General features: G+C 44.3%; 1 protein-coding gene across 1 annotated transcript in view; it reads right to left on the reverse strand.

The window, feature by feature from the left end:
• Positions 1-15,077, reverse strand: part of NEURL1B (neuralized E3 ubiquitin protein ligase 1B) — an 89,918-nt gene that overhangs the window by 26,503 nt on the left and 48,338 nt on the right. Inside the window, exons 2-3 of the mRNA XM_078653008.1 lie at positions 8,524-9,087; positions 292-999 (exon numbers count right to left, since the gene is read on the reverse strand). Of these exons, the coding sequence (XP_078509134.1) occupies positions 292-999; positions 8,524-9,087 (1,272 nt within the window). The remainder of the gene's footprint in view (positions 1-291; positions 1,000-8,523; positions 9,088-15,077) is intronic.

Raw genomic sequence — 15,077 nt, forward strand, 5'->3', positions numbered from 1 at the left:
GAGTAAGGCAACATTCTCAGAGTCGCCACAATTTTAGTTGTTGGGAGAGTGTGAATGATAGGCAGTCATGTTCCAACCGCAGTATTTCAAACACAAAATTGGCAAAACTCACTCAGCTCACGTCTTTCTATATCAATGCATAGATCGACAAATTTAAGTATGCATATAAGTGTTACAATATTGTACCAGTCACAGTTGTATTCCTGATGCGTACTACAATTTGTTCAGCACAATGGCACTTGGTGCAATAGATAGACAATATGCACCTTAGTTCTTTTTAGAAGCACTTACCCAATATCTTTAGGTGGTTGATGACTCCATGGATGGTGAAGAAGACCCATAGAGGTTGGGAGGTGTCCACGCACATTAGCATCCCCCGATTATTTCCGTTCACACCATGGTGCACCTCCCCATTTGGCAAAATTGAAAAACTCAAGACGTCACCATTGCCAAAGGCTGGGAACCCGCGGTTAATCGCCCAGTATTCCTTACGGTCCATGAGGCATTCGGGGTCAGCTGGGAGTTCATTGGTCCGCAAGGTGCCAGGGTCACAGGATGTGATGCCAAAGACGAGAGACCCACAGTACGGAAGGCCCAGATGTCCCACCTCCACAAACAGGGCTTCCCCAATGTGCAAGGGCCTATCGGAGAACACCAGAGTCCTTTTGCTCTCCTGCCAGTCTGTGCAGGCCACCAGCCGGTCCTGAGAGAGGGTGACGTCAGGACCCCGGGTGTGGTGAAAGTGGAGGTCAGTGTCAAGGAAGGCTGGTACACCCGGGGCCCTGGCCCGTCTGTTAGGGCAGCATGGTATCCCATGATTGTCTGTAGGGGGTCCTGGCACCCGGCCCAGGTTCAGGTTGGCTATTTTGGCAACCACTTGGTTATTCTCCAGCTCGTTGTTGCTGAAGTTGGCAGAGTCGTGGTTGTTCTGTGGTAGACATGTGCTGAGGCGAGCTGTGCTGAGCCAAGCAGAAGTCATTGTCTCTGCAAACATGCTGTCTGTAGAAGGAGAGATGAAGAAATGGAAGTCATACTAAATTAAGGTATTAATTGATATTCACATGCAACCACAATTATTTGCCGGCAACAATCATTTGGACACATCCCTGCAATAGTCCTTATACTAAAAATTGCAAGAAAAAAATAGCAAGATGATAAGCAACAGTTAAGGTTAGTAGCAGCAGTTGGGATGCATTAAATAATATTAATTATATTAATACAATATAAACCATTGTTTATAGCACCACCTGCACCATATTGACACTTTTTGCTTAAATAAGAAGTGCTATTAACTAAATCACTTCCATTCATCTTGTTCACCTCAGAATGAGAAAAAAGGAGTAGCTCTCCACTGGATTCAAACCTATAACCTAAGGATTACACATGGATATCTGCAGCAGGTGCTAAGAAAACAACAACAAAACACACTGAGCCTTCTAAATAGCTTTTGAGTAAGGAACAATAGAGATGGATGACCTAGAGAACTAAAGCGGTCATGTTTCTTATTCACCAAAATAGGTTACAGCATAAACTAATACCCTGGTGACTGACAGAACCCCCTCGCACCCCATCCCCATTTGCTTCCCCCGGGTGAGAGATGACTTCAGCTGCCGAATGAGAAGTCTCCAGACGTCATCGAAATGACCGCATCGGTCAACTTCCAAAGTGAGGGCCAACGGCGATGATAAGGTCCTCTCTGATGCGGGACGGCGGTCTGGGGTCTCCTGAGTGACCACTTCAGCGAGGCAGATATCAACACTCAAAGGACATAGTTCATACTAAGAGTCGAGGTAACGTTTGAGGCAGTCCGCAGGACACCATTCGTTCTATATTTGTCTCTCCATATACTAATGCCGTCTCATAATCCTGAACATTTCAAAATATTTCTGAAACAGCCTAGATGGAAGGAATACCCAATCAAACTCCTAACCTAGATTTGGTAGCCTCTGCCCAACTGAACCTTCAGGAACAGAAATAAAAATATATATTTTTTAAACCACTGTTTCCCAAAGTCGTTGATACACAAGTAAACAGGACACTTCTGAAATAATATTAAGGAATTGTTAAAATCTGATTTTTCTGCTTTGAACAAGCTCTTGCTTTGTCATAAAATATCCACAGGTCCAATATATTTCTCAGGAGGCCACTGCAGCTTGCCCCTCCCACTTCCTATGCCTGTGCTGCCAATTGCCAGGATTGTTAGCCATCACACTCCTAGAAATTTCTACTATTCCATGTCATCCAAAGCTGCAGGAATGGCCTGAATACACTTGTAATTATTCTTTTTCTTGTTCAATATATATTGAATTGTTAAACACTCTGCAGAAATGCTTTATAGACAGACAGCACCACCATGTGGCAGGTTGTCCTAAATGTATGCCAGTGTTAAGACATAGGTGCTGGTGCTGAGCACCAACAAACACAGGCACAAATTAATTATTGCTTTCAACACACTTTTATATGGTGGATTTTTGTAAAGTACAATACAATTTTTTCATCATTCATTGGGCAATAATATAAGAAAATACAACTAATTATACAAAACATACGTTTAACTCCTGTTTAATTAATGAAAACTGGCTACTAATATAAACTTTAAAAATACAGACATGAGATGCAGCTCTCAGAAGTTTAATGAAATGTGCAGTTTAATTAAATGCATGTTTAAACAGTGCTTCAAAAATAAGTCAACTGAGGGATAGCTAAAGATGGAAAACATTAAAACTTCACATGGCATAGATAATTCTCAAGTGTCTGGGAAACTAAAGCAGGTCGTGGAACAGAAGAAAACAATAGCATTGAAGATCCGGTTTGCTACCCCAGAGGGAGTCAGCTCTTTTACCCCGAAGGCAGAAGGAAAATGCTAAACATTAGGGTGCTTTTTGGTGCTATTTCTATGCAAAATTTAAAAAAATCAAATCTCTTGTTTCCCTTACTGGATTTTTCTCCTTTTTTTGTCATTTTGTTTATTAAATGTTACTCTATTTGCTCATTTGATTTGGGATGCTTATGTTCGGCGTTTTGACTTTATTACTGTTTTGGTACTGCATAAATATTTTACACATTACCCAAAGTTAAGTTAAGCCTGGCTGTTGTGTGCAATTGCTACCAGGAGGTTGGCTCAGGTTAATTTATGGACTTAGAAGGTTCACCCTGACAAGAGTTGTGATTTTTTTCTTGATGTGGGCTTTCGCCCACCCCAAACAATATTCAAATTTCTAACAATTCCCTACAATTGCACACATCTCTGTGATCCTCTCTACCATCCAAATAAGGTAGGCTTCCCATGGACTAATAAGCAATCATCCACCATTCAAACCTACCTCACACTAAAAAAGCAGGTGACTTCAACTTTCTTGGGACTGAGTAGTCTTAGGGGTATCATAACCCTGGGCATAGCCACTTAAGAGCAGTCAAACAAGGATGCAAGCGAACGTGAAAGGCAATGGGCTCGCGATTCAGCAAGTACCAATGATATAGACAAGGGGGTTGTCAGGAGAATTCACTGACAGGCCATTGCTTAACAAAGGAAAGCAGAGCTCCGGTAGAGTGGGTTGGATCCAGTTGCTGAGTTAGTGACCAGAATCTGAGACCAAGAGAGAAAAACATTCTGAGAACTGCACAAATCAAGGCCTCTGCAGGATTGGCAATGTCACTGAAAAGTGTGTCTGGAGTGAATCAGAAGGCTCCGGAATGCGCTTTATCGCATGGTTGTGTCGGAAAACAGAGACAAATTTTAAGATGGTAATAATGTGAGCTTGCTCCATTATTTTTAAAGCGCATGGGCCCCCTTAAGAAGCAAGCATACACAGTATTGGACTACGACAAACTAGGATTTCTTGTAAAGCTGTTGGAAAGCAGCAAGCCCACAAAGCCATCTTTCACTCCAAAATGCAAACATTTCTTGCTTTACATTAAGCATGTGCAGGAGTGAGAGAAGATGTGAGCATTTCCAGAAACACAGTCGGCAAGATGAAATATTTAGTTTATGCTCTTCATGCCTCTGGTTTGGAAGTCCAAACTATTTTTAATTTGTTTTTTCATTCTGTACAATTTATGGTGCATTTGCTGAGGTCAGGCAGAGGAGAACGGAAAAGCGAGATGAAGCAAAAGGAAAAAAAATCTCTGGATCTGCTCCGAAAACTAATAAACTGATTACATTTTTTTTTTAAAGTTGAATCGTCAGGTTTAGATTTAAAAAGAAAAAATGCGACAATTTTTGCCTTTGGTGTTCTAGTACAAGCAATGGCAAAACCAAAAGGAATGTCACTGGCTTTTGTTTTCAGATTTATCTAAAACTTTGTAGCTGGCGGAGTTGCAGAGCGCTCCCAAATATTTAAAGAAATTGCTAAAAGGAAAAATCTTTTTGGTCTCAAAAACCACACATTATCATATTAATGCCTACACTGTAAGGAACTACTCTGTGTGCGGAAGCACTCCTTGTGAAAGAGCAGAAGGCCGTAATTAACAGTGAAGTTAAAAAGAAGAAAAAAGTAGTGCCTGAAAAGCAAGCAGGCTAAGCAGCAATGACAGCTAATCAAAGAGATTGTTTAGCGGTATACTGCATGGGTGGGGCAAGCAAGACTGACAAGTTGGGATACGAATAAGAATGCAAATGAGTCACAAGGAAAGCCAACCAATGGTAAGGAAAGAGGAGGATCCAAGCCCCTCTAAGTTGTTAATAAGCCACAATATGCCTTGCAACAAACAAACCAGGCTCAATTTAACAAGCATTGGAAATGCAATAGGTCTCGCAGCATTAGAATTAGTGCTTTTAGAATTGTTTATGGGTTTTTTTTAAAAATCTTTAGCATTTTTGTTTCCTGTAGGCAATGCTAAAGAATTACAAAGAAAAAAAGCCATAAACAAATCTAAAAGCTCTAACTCAAACGCAGGAACATTAACTAATTCTCCCACAGTCACAGTATACAGAAAGCCTGTGCGGTTTCCTTTTAGTATAATGACTCCACCTTCTGAGTTGTTTGCGTTGCGCCAATACCACGAAGAAAGCCTTAGCACTCTTGAGGGGACGCAGCTATGTAGGTTCTGGTAGACCGAACGGTGGATCGTGTCATTATGGCGGCGTTTTTCCCATTGACCGTGTATTGTGAATCCACCTTTAACTGTACCGGGGGGGCCCCGAGAAGACGCAGCTATGTGGGTCTTGTTGATCGGGGATCGGTGTGATTAGGGCAGCGCATTTACAATTCACTACGATGTCATATTGGTTTTCCTAGGAGTGGTTCAGGGGTGGCCAGCTGTTCTTACGTTTTGTGGTCAGTGCCAGGATTACAAGGTATGCAGAGATTGAACTAGGGAGTGGTTCATCAATATTAAACTGGCAAGGCAATGCAGGGACGGGGCTGGCCAGAGTGCAGCCACGTGACAGGCAGGTTGGGTGCCGGGAGAACCAGATGTCTTAGTGAATGTCTTACTGAATCGGGGTGGACACTTCAGTTCTGTCTGTGTTTCCAGCAGACGGTGACTGGCTTGCACATAGTGCAGCCACCTAGCCGGGGCACTGGTGCACTTTATTTCATAAATTGGCAAGATTTCCTCACAGCTGCTTGCGTTTCTTGAGAATGCTGCACGTTACTTAAATATTGCTTAGGAAGCTCTATCTTGCGACTGTGAATGGAAGGGGAGGGAACCCTGACGTAGCGAAAATATTGATAGGCTGAAAACTGGTGTTTATGCTAATTGGTGGTAACAACTGCAGGCAGCAAGAACTAGGCAGTTCGAGATTGGTGTAGACAGAGCACAGAGGTAGTCGTTTGCAAAGGTCCGAAAGGCGGACAGTAGGGCCTTCAGCTGTAGCGGTCGTCAGGGTTGCTGAGGAGCAGGGTTTGAATTTCGGCGGGAATGCTCGACATTGTGCGACTCTGGGCAAATCACTTAATTCCACAATGTTGGTGTGCCGTTGTGTAACGTACTGGAGCTCGTGCGAGGGGCTCTGATACCACATGGCTAACCGGTTAGTGGTAATATTGTGACGGGGGCGCGCAACATCTTGCAAATCTGGGGAAATCACTTCATTCCTGCATGGTGACGTTGCTAGTGAAGCCATCAGGTTTGGCACACCAATGAAATAGGGGTAAACCCGTTTTTGGGGGTCGAGTTTGGCTGGGTCGTTCAGCATGTTGGGTTTGGGCCAAAGCACTTGATTATCTCTACTGTTGTGTCGGTCGATAACGCAAGTGACGGAGGCTGGTGCTCTGATACTCCCATTGCCAATCAGTTGTAATCTAACAATTGGGGCGAAGTGGTTGGTGTTAAATTCATCTGAAGACTTTTAGTGCAATAAGTGGCCCTAGTGCGCGCTTAGAAGGGATGGTGGTGCAATTTGTATCTTAAGCCTCGGTGCAATTTGTATCTTAGGCCTCGGTGAGGGGGCGTCACCAGCATCGGGATGGCATCTATTACATGAGGTGGGAGAAAAGGATGGGGGTGGGCGGGGAGCGTAGGGACGGCTCAGAGGCCTGAGGCAGAGCGCACCATATGGAGAGGGAGGGGGGTGGCAGTGGGAGGGTGATTGATGGGCGGGGCAGTGCTGGGGAAGCCTTTGATGTGGCCTGGCGGCCGTGGAAGCCGGGCCTTTGAAGTGAAGCTAAGCTTCACTTCAAAGGTGTCGGAGGAATGCGGGCGGCTGTGCACGCGCTTTTAAGCTCAATGCGCATGCGCATTGAGCTTAAAAGTCACGGGCACGGCAAGGAATCGCCACGATTCCTTGCAAGTTAGATAAAGAGTAGATGAGCCCCTATAGTCTCGCTTGCTCGATGCGCATGCGCATCGACAGGCGAGACCTAAAAAGCACATGGTCATTTTTTACCTATTTAAATGTTTTTGTAAAGCACTGATGAGATCAAAAGAAGCACCAGGACAACAAGCGAATCGGAATAGAGGGTCGGTGCTGCAGACCAGTAATCCACATTAAGGTGCAAATGCGTATGCAAAGAAGTGGGTCTTTAGGTGCTTTTAAAAGGATCTGATGGTGGTTTCTTGATGCATCTGCAGTGGAAGGAGTTTCCGATTGAGGGGCCTTGTTAACAAAGAGCCCTGCCACCAAACCAGCTCAAATATTAATGGGAATTGCCAAATATGGTGTTTGGTGGCTGCATATAGGCGTTTGGTAAAAAAGAGCGGTGTTTGGAAAAAAAAGTTAAGACAAAGTAACACGGAACTGGAAAACGTGGCTACTTGGTTCCTCTTTTTCAGATTTTCTCACCAGTTAAGACTTTAAAACACTGTGCAAAACCTGTTCTTTAACGCCAGAAATCCTATAACAATCCTGAAACACAGTTGACACAGCTCAAAACATGCGAGTAAGTACAAAAGCACGCGCCACAGCTATCGCATTGGACACGAGATGCAATTGCACGTTTTATTTGTTGAACTCTGGTATACATCTAGAATCTTTTAAAGTCATTCACGAGACTGTAATCCAACCAAGGCCTCTGATAAGCAGCCCATAAGCACAGGCTTCCCAGCGGTAAGTGCTGCGCTTTTTACAAACCACCCCAGCGATAAGGTGGGAATGCATCTAAGAGCTTCAAGTGGCCCTTGTTGGAGATAAGGGACAGGCTTCTGGCAGCGTCTGCCCTCCATCCACGAGAGGTGGTTGCGACAGTCCCTTAGTAGAGGGTGCTTATCCGACATACAAATGGCACCTATGAGAAGAGTATGGACCATGGAAACCGAATTCACTCTACTTCATCTCTGGAGCATCATAGTGGCCGCAGCTGAAGCAGGACCCAATCACTACCTAGTGATGCAACATGCACCAGCAGCTCATTGGATATCTCTTAAAACAGATGACTTACTTCTGGAGAGTGAACTTAATAGTCTGTAGTTGGAGACTTACAACAGTGATTTTGGGTGGAGGATGTAAGGATTTGGCATGAAAGTGGGTGCCTGAACCACACCATGAGCGGGTATCACTGAAAAACAGTGTTTTGACAAAATATGCCTTTAGGAGGTATAACTGCTTAGCTGAGAAGATAGAGTACTATGCTATAAAAACTAGATTGAGTGACTGTGATGATTCTGGAAAAGAAGTAAGGTGCCTTTCAGGATATTCTGGGAGATACTCCCTCCCTGCTCTGGTGTCAACTGTATGGCCCAGTCAACAGGAATATTTGCATTACCATTAGTTATGATGTGGACTAGATGTCCAACTACCTCAATGCAGGAAGACGGAGGACTTAGTCACATACATTTTCATTTTTTATGTTCTGTTATGCTGACAAGCTATCGATCCATACATTTCATTCAATTACCATGTTAATAACCATGTCTCTAGATTCAAGTACTTCCACATAGTTTTCTACTTTTTTAAGCCATCCTTTGGAGAAAATTGACAAGAATGATTTGGAATGTCCTTATTTTGGGCAAGGAATTACCTGTGGACTGTAGCAGAATGACAATGTTACAAGTATTATGTGAACAGGACAAATATCCTATATTCAAACTGTCGCCATTCATTATATTTATAATTTAAAAAAAAAAAACATTGTTGGCACTCACCTAGTATTTGCACTTCCTGTGTGATCCCATACACATCGATCAGCGCCCACAAGGGGCCAGTTACTTTGACACCACAGTGGAACAAGATGGGCTCCTCATCGTTGACACTGTAGAAGACCCGCCCGTGGCGGTCAACCCAAAATGCCAGCACATTGTCTCGCAGCGCAAAGCGCTCTGGCAGTGCCTTTGCCCAATAGCCCGGCCGGGTCACCAGGTCAGGGCAGGCATACTTCGGGATCTCATCGGTGCCCATCTGTGCAGGGTCGTGGACAGTGAAGCCGAATCGAAGTGCGCCACTCCAACCATGGTGCACAGCCACCAGCTTGAGTCGCACCTTCTCATAGAGATGGATAGGACGGCTGCTAAAAGTGATCCCATTACAGAAGCTGTTGCGGCGGGCAGCCCGGCGGGAATGTGGGTCCAGACGGATATTCTTGCCTTTGGCCTGCGGGTGGAAGCGCAGGGTCCCAGTAATGGGCAGAGTGGAGCGGCGGTCATGGAGGTTGCTGGGTAGTGTGTTGTACGGCCTGCTGTACGCCGGTGGGCGGAGGTGGTGGCTGCTGTCTGTAGAGATTAGAAGTAAGACATGCTGTGAGGACATGCAAATTTAAAAGCCCCATTAATGCAATTTTAAAAACAACCATTTAACTTCTATAAAGTAATAACGAAAACATTCACCATGATTGTGTGAAGCCAATTGATATAGGTATACTAAAAACCACCAGTTCTACATATGCACAAATCAAAACTCCTGTCAAACTGGGCAATCTTTACTCCGATGTATGCACCATCCTGGCTACCAGGTTTACAAGATAAACTGCTATTATCTTCACAAATGGATCGATACTATAGACTAACCAGCCTTAAAGTTTGAAAATCAGACAGCCCAGCCAGCGATATCTAACCCACAGCAAAACACTACTGTCCATAAACTGAGAGCTGCAGAGAACACTAGTGAGGAAAATAAAAAAAAGTCTGGTTCCTCATGCACTGCATTCATAATATGCTGTTCACAAACCGACAAGGTTACAGAAGACAAGGTGTGATTGTTGGCTTCAAATGACACAATCAAAACAAATCAGCTCACAACACACCAATCCAAGCCAGGAAATTGCAGGGCTCTGCTTGTTATCGGGCTGCGGTTCTCCAAGCACTCTCCTGCAACGGAAGATGCTCAAGTCCCTCCATGAACTTCCAGAAAAATGTCGAAAACCACCGCAGCAAAGCAAGAGCTGCAAATGTGGCCTCGATGCTCAGTGTGGGGAAAAGGGCCTCCGTGATGTAGCGCCTGAGCCCCTTCAGTGTCAGTAAAGTCGAGGACACTGGGATTCAGGGTGTTCCCTAGCTACTACAAAACAAAACAGGCAGGGGGAAGGGGGGGTGTCTAGAAAGAGATGCTAGCAAAATTAGATCTTGCCCATCAACACAAGCAGTAGAGAACTCATTCCATCTTAAAGTGCCTTTCACGTCTGGCATCCAACATCTAATGCACTGCCCACAAACAGAGATGCTGCTCTTCTCGCTACTGCTTCGGCCATCCGAACCCTCCCCTCGCGGATCCTGCAATGTAAATAATGCCAACGCTTCCAAACGCCTTCTTTAGAGGAGTCTAATCATGATGGCAAGAAGGCCACAGCTTTTCTGATGTCTGCTACAATTCCACCTAAGCAATCTCCATCACAAAATAACTGCTTTTAGCCTTTGCCTGGGAAGTCCACGACCAATATTGCTAACTGAAATCCACAGTAAAGGGGCCTGGGATGGAAAGGGCATGAAGGCAGAAACCTTCCATTACTAGTGCCAAGGGTGCAGCCTGGCCCATGAGCCTTTTTAGTACCTCAGTGGGTAGAGTACCTGCTGCACATATCGGATTCAATTCTACAGGTCACAGTTTGAAATCCAGGGATGACTCTTTTTGAGCACTTAGTCAACTCAGGGGCATATTACCAAGCAATAGCGATAATTAGGTTAGAGACAAAAATTTACCGCTGAGCTGCGGTGATTTTTATCGCAGATAAACCTTGGTTGGTATTACCAAGGTTTATCGCAAATGCGATAAAAATCGGCCGCAATGCATGAATATCGCTGAAAAGTCAGCGATATTCATGCATTACCGAGCTAATGCTCTTAGCCATGTTATCCACCTCCCATTGGATAACATGGCTAAGAACTGCTCAGGGCAGGTGTTAACTTTTGGAGATATTCGCGCTTAGCGCGAATATCTCCAAAAGTTGGTAATAGGAGATAGCAATGTTAGCGACTGTTTCCAGTCGCTAACATCTTGGCACGCCCACTTTGCATGTCATTAGTGATAAATATCACTGACATGCAAAGTGGGGCCCAAGATGGTCGCTATCTCCTACTAGCTGTCGCTAACTGGTGTTAGCGACAGCTAGGTAATAGGGAGATAATTTTATCTCCGCTTTCTTGGCTTTTAAAGCCAAAAAAGCGGAGATAAACCCCCTTGATAATATTCCCCTCAATTTTTTGCCTGCACTCAGTGTGCTCAATATTATTAGGTGACACGTACACGCTGATTGCTTTTTTGTTTTCAGTAGCTCAAACTCACTTAAATCCTCCTTCCGGAAGGGAGCTCCAGGGGCTTTTTTATAGGAAAAACATTCACAGATCATTTCCTTAGCATTCGGGATTTTCCCTATGCAGAGCCAACACATACGTGGCCGACCAGCCAGGTGATATCCCAGCCGAAGTGGACAAATGGCCCCAGACGCCTCCCTAAACCAGTGGAAACTGCAGACCGGTCAAGCCTTTCCTTCCTCTTCAGGACAGCCCTGGAACAGGAACCCACCATAGAAGGAAAGTGTTTGAAGTCACGGGCACATGGACGGACATGTCCTCTCATATAATTCTAGCACAGAACATTTAGGAAAGAATTGGGTGTTCAATGCGAGCCTATTAGGTCCAGATCCATGACAGATTTTCAGGATATCCATACAAGATACATGTACATACTTTTAATATAAATGACAATTATTTACATTTTTAGCAGGTAGCCTAAAAACGTGGTGCAGATTCTTCCCTTTGATTTATCAATGAAAGCCTCTACTTGAAATAATCCAAGTGATCTCCCCAAAAATGCAAATATGTATTTAAAGCATTGGAAACTTCCTGACAACTTTGTAACGAAAGAACAAGCATAGTGGTAGAAAACATCAAAAATTGGGAGAGTGAGCTGGACATTTTAGTGAAGCTTTAGGAATAACTTTTCAGTCTGAGGGCTTCTTGAATTTTCTGTTCTACATAGAGCTGCAAACACTACTACACAATGTACTATACACTAATGCACGGTTTGCAGTTCGGTGTACACTCCCTCCGCACAAGATCCCAGCAGCCTGTGCTACACAGGGTTTCTGGAGGTCTCGCTTTTCGGACCGTATAAGTATTTAGTTATACAGCACAATATCCTTAGTGCAACAACACCAACTGTTGTATGGCTAAACACTTATAAGGTCCCAAAAGCGAGACCTATTGGCAATGCCAATGCTTGTTTTCTTTTGCAACTAACGAGGCATCCTGGGCGGTTGGCCCTGGATTGAGCACGCTCTTATTTGGGAACTGTACAGAATGTGGTGATTGTTACCGCAACCGTTCAAGCTGCATTAGAACAAAATGATTCAGCGGGTGTCCCTGGATTTAAAAAATGGTTAAGATGGGGCCCACGGAAGTCAAAACGTTAAGAATCACTGCTCTAGATGCTTAGGAACAGAATGTGGGTTGGTTTTGTGTGCCTGAGAGTCACCTGGCTCTGCACCTCTCTTCTAATCCTTCAGTGGCACAGGTCGGCCAGAAATTCTATGTATGCCCTTAATAGTCCATTTTTAACCACCCTCCCATAGTTAAGCATGTTGACTGATCTGAGCTCAGGACAAGCGTAAACACGGGCTTCAGGTTTATCCCACACTCAGGCCCACATGAAGGCATCTGAAGCCTCTTCAGCCCCGTTGAAGCAGAGATTCCATGAGCTCAGTTAACAACGCTGCGGAGCCCGAGCCTCTGAACCGTGAGAGCCTCGGATTTTACAGGCCCAAACATAGAACCTCTGCCTACTTCAAACGGGATTCGACATTTGATGGATATTTTTATTTCAACTTGAACAGCCGTGACATTGCTGAATGGAGGCGTGCGAGGGGAATACTGCTGTATGGGATCAGGATTACAAGGGAGGGCCCAGTATTAAAACAACAGTTGTTGCTGAAATAAACGACAGATAACTATAGCTGAATTTATGCCACTCTACCTCTGCCAGGCCATCAGAGGTTCTCAAAAGACAGGCTGGCACAGCATCAAACACATGTACTGGGTAATATACACAAGGTCACTAAGTGTAGCAAGACTGTCCAGAGGATGTATGACGTTACAACGCATACTTTCACAACGCCTACCTTTACATCGCAAGTTTTACAACGCATACCATTACAACGCATAATGCTTTTGGGCGCTGGATAGTGAATAGTTTAATTTACTATTCCAACTCCAGTCCCCGTGGATAGTAGGGAAGGTGTTGGATAGTATATTAAACCTATTCCCTATCCTAGAGCGCCCCCAGCGCTATGCGTTGTAATGGTTTGCATTGTAAAAGTTGCGTTGTAATGGTAGTTCGTTGTAAAAGTTTTGTTGGAAAGGCTGTATACCCTGTCCAGAGCTTGAAAGCACACAATAGTCCCCAATGACAGCCATATTTGAGGTGATGTGGCCACTTACACCGTTGGGCCAGATGCTTCTATACTCAATGTGCTTATGATGGTTGCATCCTTGCAAACAGGGGTTGCATCAGACTGACTGCGCTTGTCCCCATGGGCTGGTAAAACCTATGAGAGTGAATGCTTTGGGTCACCAATGGTTACATGTGGAAGATCCAAGAGGTTTAGTAGAGGGCTAGAGAAATTCACTAAGGCAAGCACAGTACTGATCTTAGAACACCAGTAAAATGGAAAAGGTCTCATTAAAAAGAAACTTTCAAATACAAAGTGTAATGAGGCGTAGACCTCTGACTGACTCTGCTCCAGTCCTGCCTTCCTATCAGTGGCACTGGCCTAGCTCAAAACCCCAACTTTTCCTCACGGGGCACCTACTATAGTATACCAAATTTCTGTCCACCTTCCAATCCTAAACTCTAGGTCCAGATTCTTATTGAGAGTTTACTGTTTTCTTGTTTTATCCTAGTTAGTTTATTTGGCTTTTTATTGGTGGTAAATGTGTTTCTGTGAAAAGTTGCCATCTTGGCATCCTTCCTATCAGGCAAAGATTCCACACTGCAATTGCATTGCCAACTCATATAATCGTTCCTTTGTTCATTATTTCCACTACACTGATAAATGTATCCTCATGATCAGAAATCGAAATTTGGGCTAATCTCGTAGATCATAAAAAAATTTAAAAATAATTGGTAAAGTAATCGTTATACAAATTACAGATACGTATGTATACATAACTATCCACCTCTACTCTTAAAATCTAGCTTGCAATCATTAGATGACTATCTTGCCTTCAAACCTGTACAGCGACTTCTTCCTTTTTGGCAAGTTTACAATGTACAAATAACACAAACATACATAAAAGGGCCCATATCTACCTGAGCAACACCATAAACAAAGAATGTCTTTAGTCTGTTTGTTTCCTGGAGCAACATATTATGTGAACTGAAATGCCTTACCGCGCGGGCCCATGTATTGTGTAAAGGTAAATGATCTGATGCTCTCCTCCACAGCAAGGTGAGCACCTCACGTTGCTCTCACACGGCCCCACAGTGCCAGTTCCTCACACAGTGCCCACCAGTGCCAGCTCCTCACATGTACCCACCCTCCTTTCAGTGCCTGCACCTCGCTCTGGACTCATTGTTGGCTCATTATCCAACGCTGTACATCAAACTGTTCTTGAGGGGAGGTGGGGAGTAGTAGAGTAGCAAGACAGGAGCCAGTTACATGGAATGCAATGGGGCAAGTTTGCAAAACAACTATTTGCACACATTATCTAGAATTGAATTGAATTTGAATTTAAAATATTTATTAAGCGCAACGTTCACCATGCGGTTTCTTGGCGCTATGGAGGCAAAAATAGCAGTAAAACAAAAAACTAATGGGATAACAGGGAAGGAAAGAAATTTACATTGGGAAGGCTTGAGTAAAAAGAAGGGTCTTAAGATCTTTTCGAAAGGCAGAATAGTGTGTGGCCAAACGCAAGTGATCGGGGAGGGAGTTCCAAAAGGAAGGTGCCAAGACAGAAAAATTGGATCCGCCCCATTTCTTGCGTCTATACCGGGGAACCTGGAGGAGTGATTGAGTGGATGACCGTAGCTCACGGGCAGGGATGTACTCTTTTAGTAGAGAAGAGATGAAGGCAGGGGCAGTCCCTTGGCGTGCCTGGAAGACCATGCATCCAGTCTTAAAAAGAGATCGCTCCTTAACAGGTAGCCAATGTAGTGCTTTCAGCAAGGGGGTAGAATGGTGGGAGCGGGAGAGGCCATAAATCAGTCTGGCCGCCTGGTTTTGGACCAGCTGGAGCTTCTGCAGACTATATGCCGGGATACCGTTGTA

Source organism: Lissotriton helveticus, chromosome 7 (assembly GCF_964261635.1).
Source record: "Lissotriton helveticus chromosome 7, aLisHel1.1, whole genome shotgun sequence".
NCBI classification, from domain to species: Eukaryota; Metazoa; Chordata; class Amphibia; order Caudata; family Salamandridae; genus Lissotriton; species Lissotriton helveticus.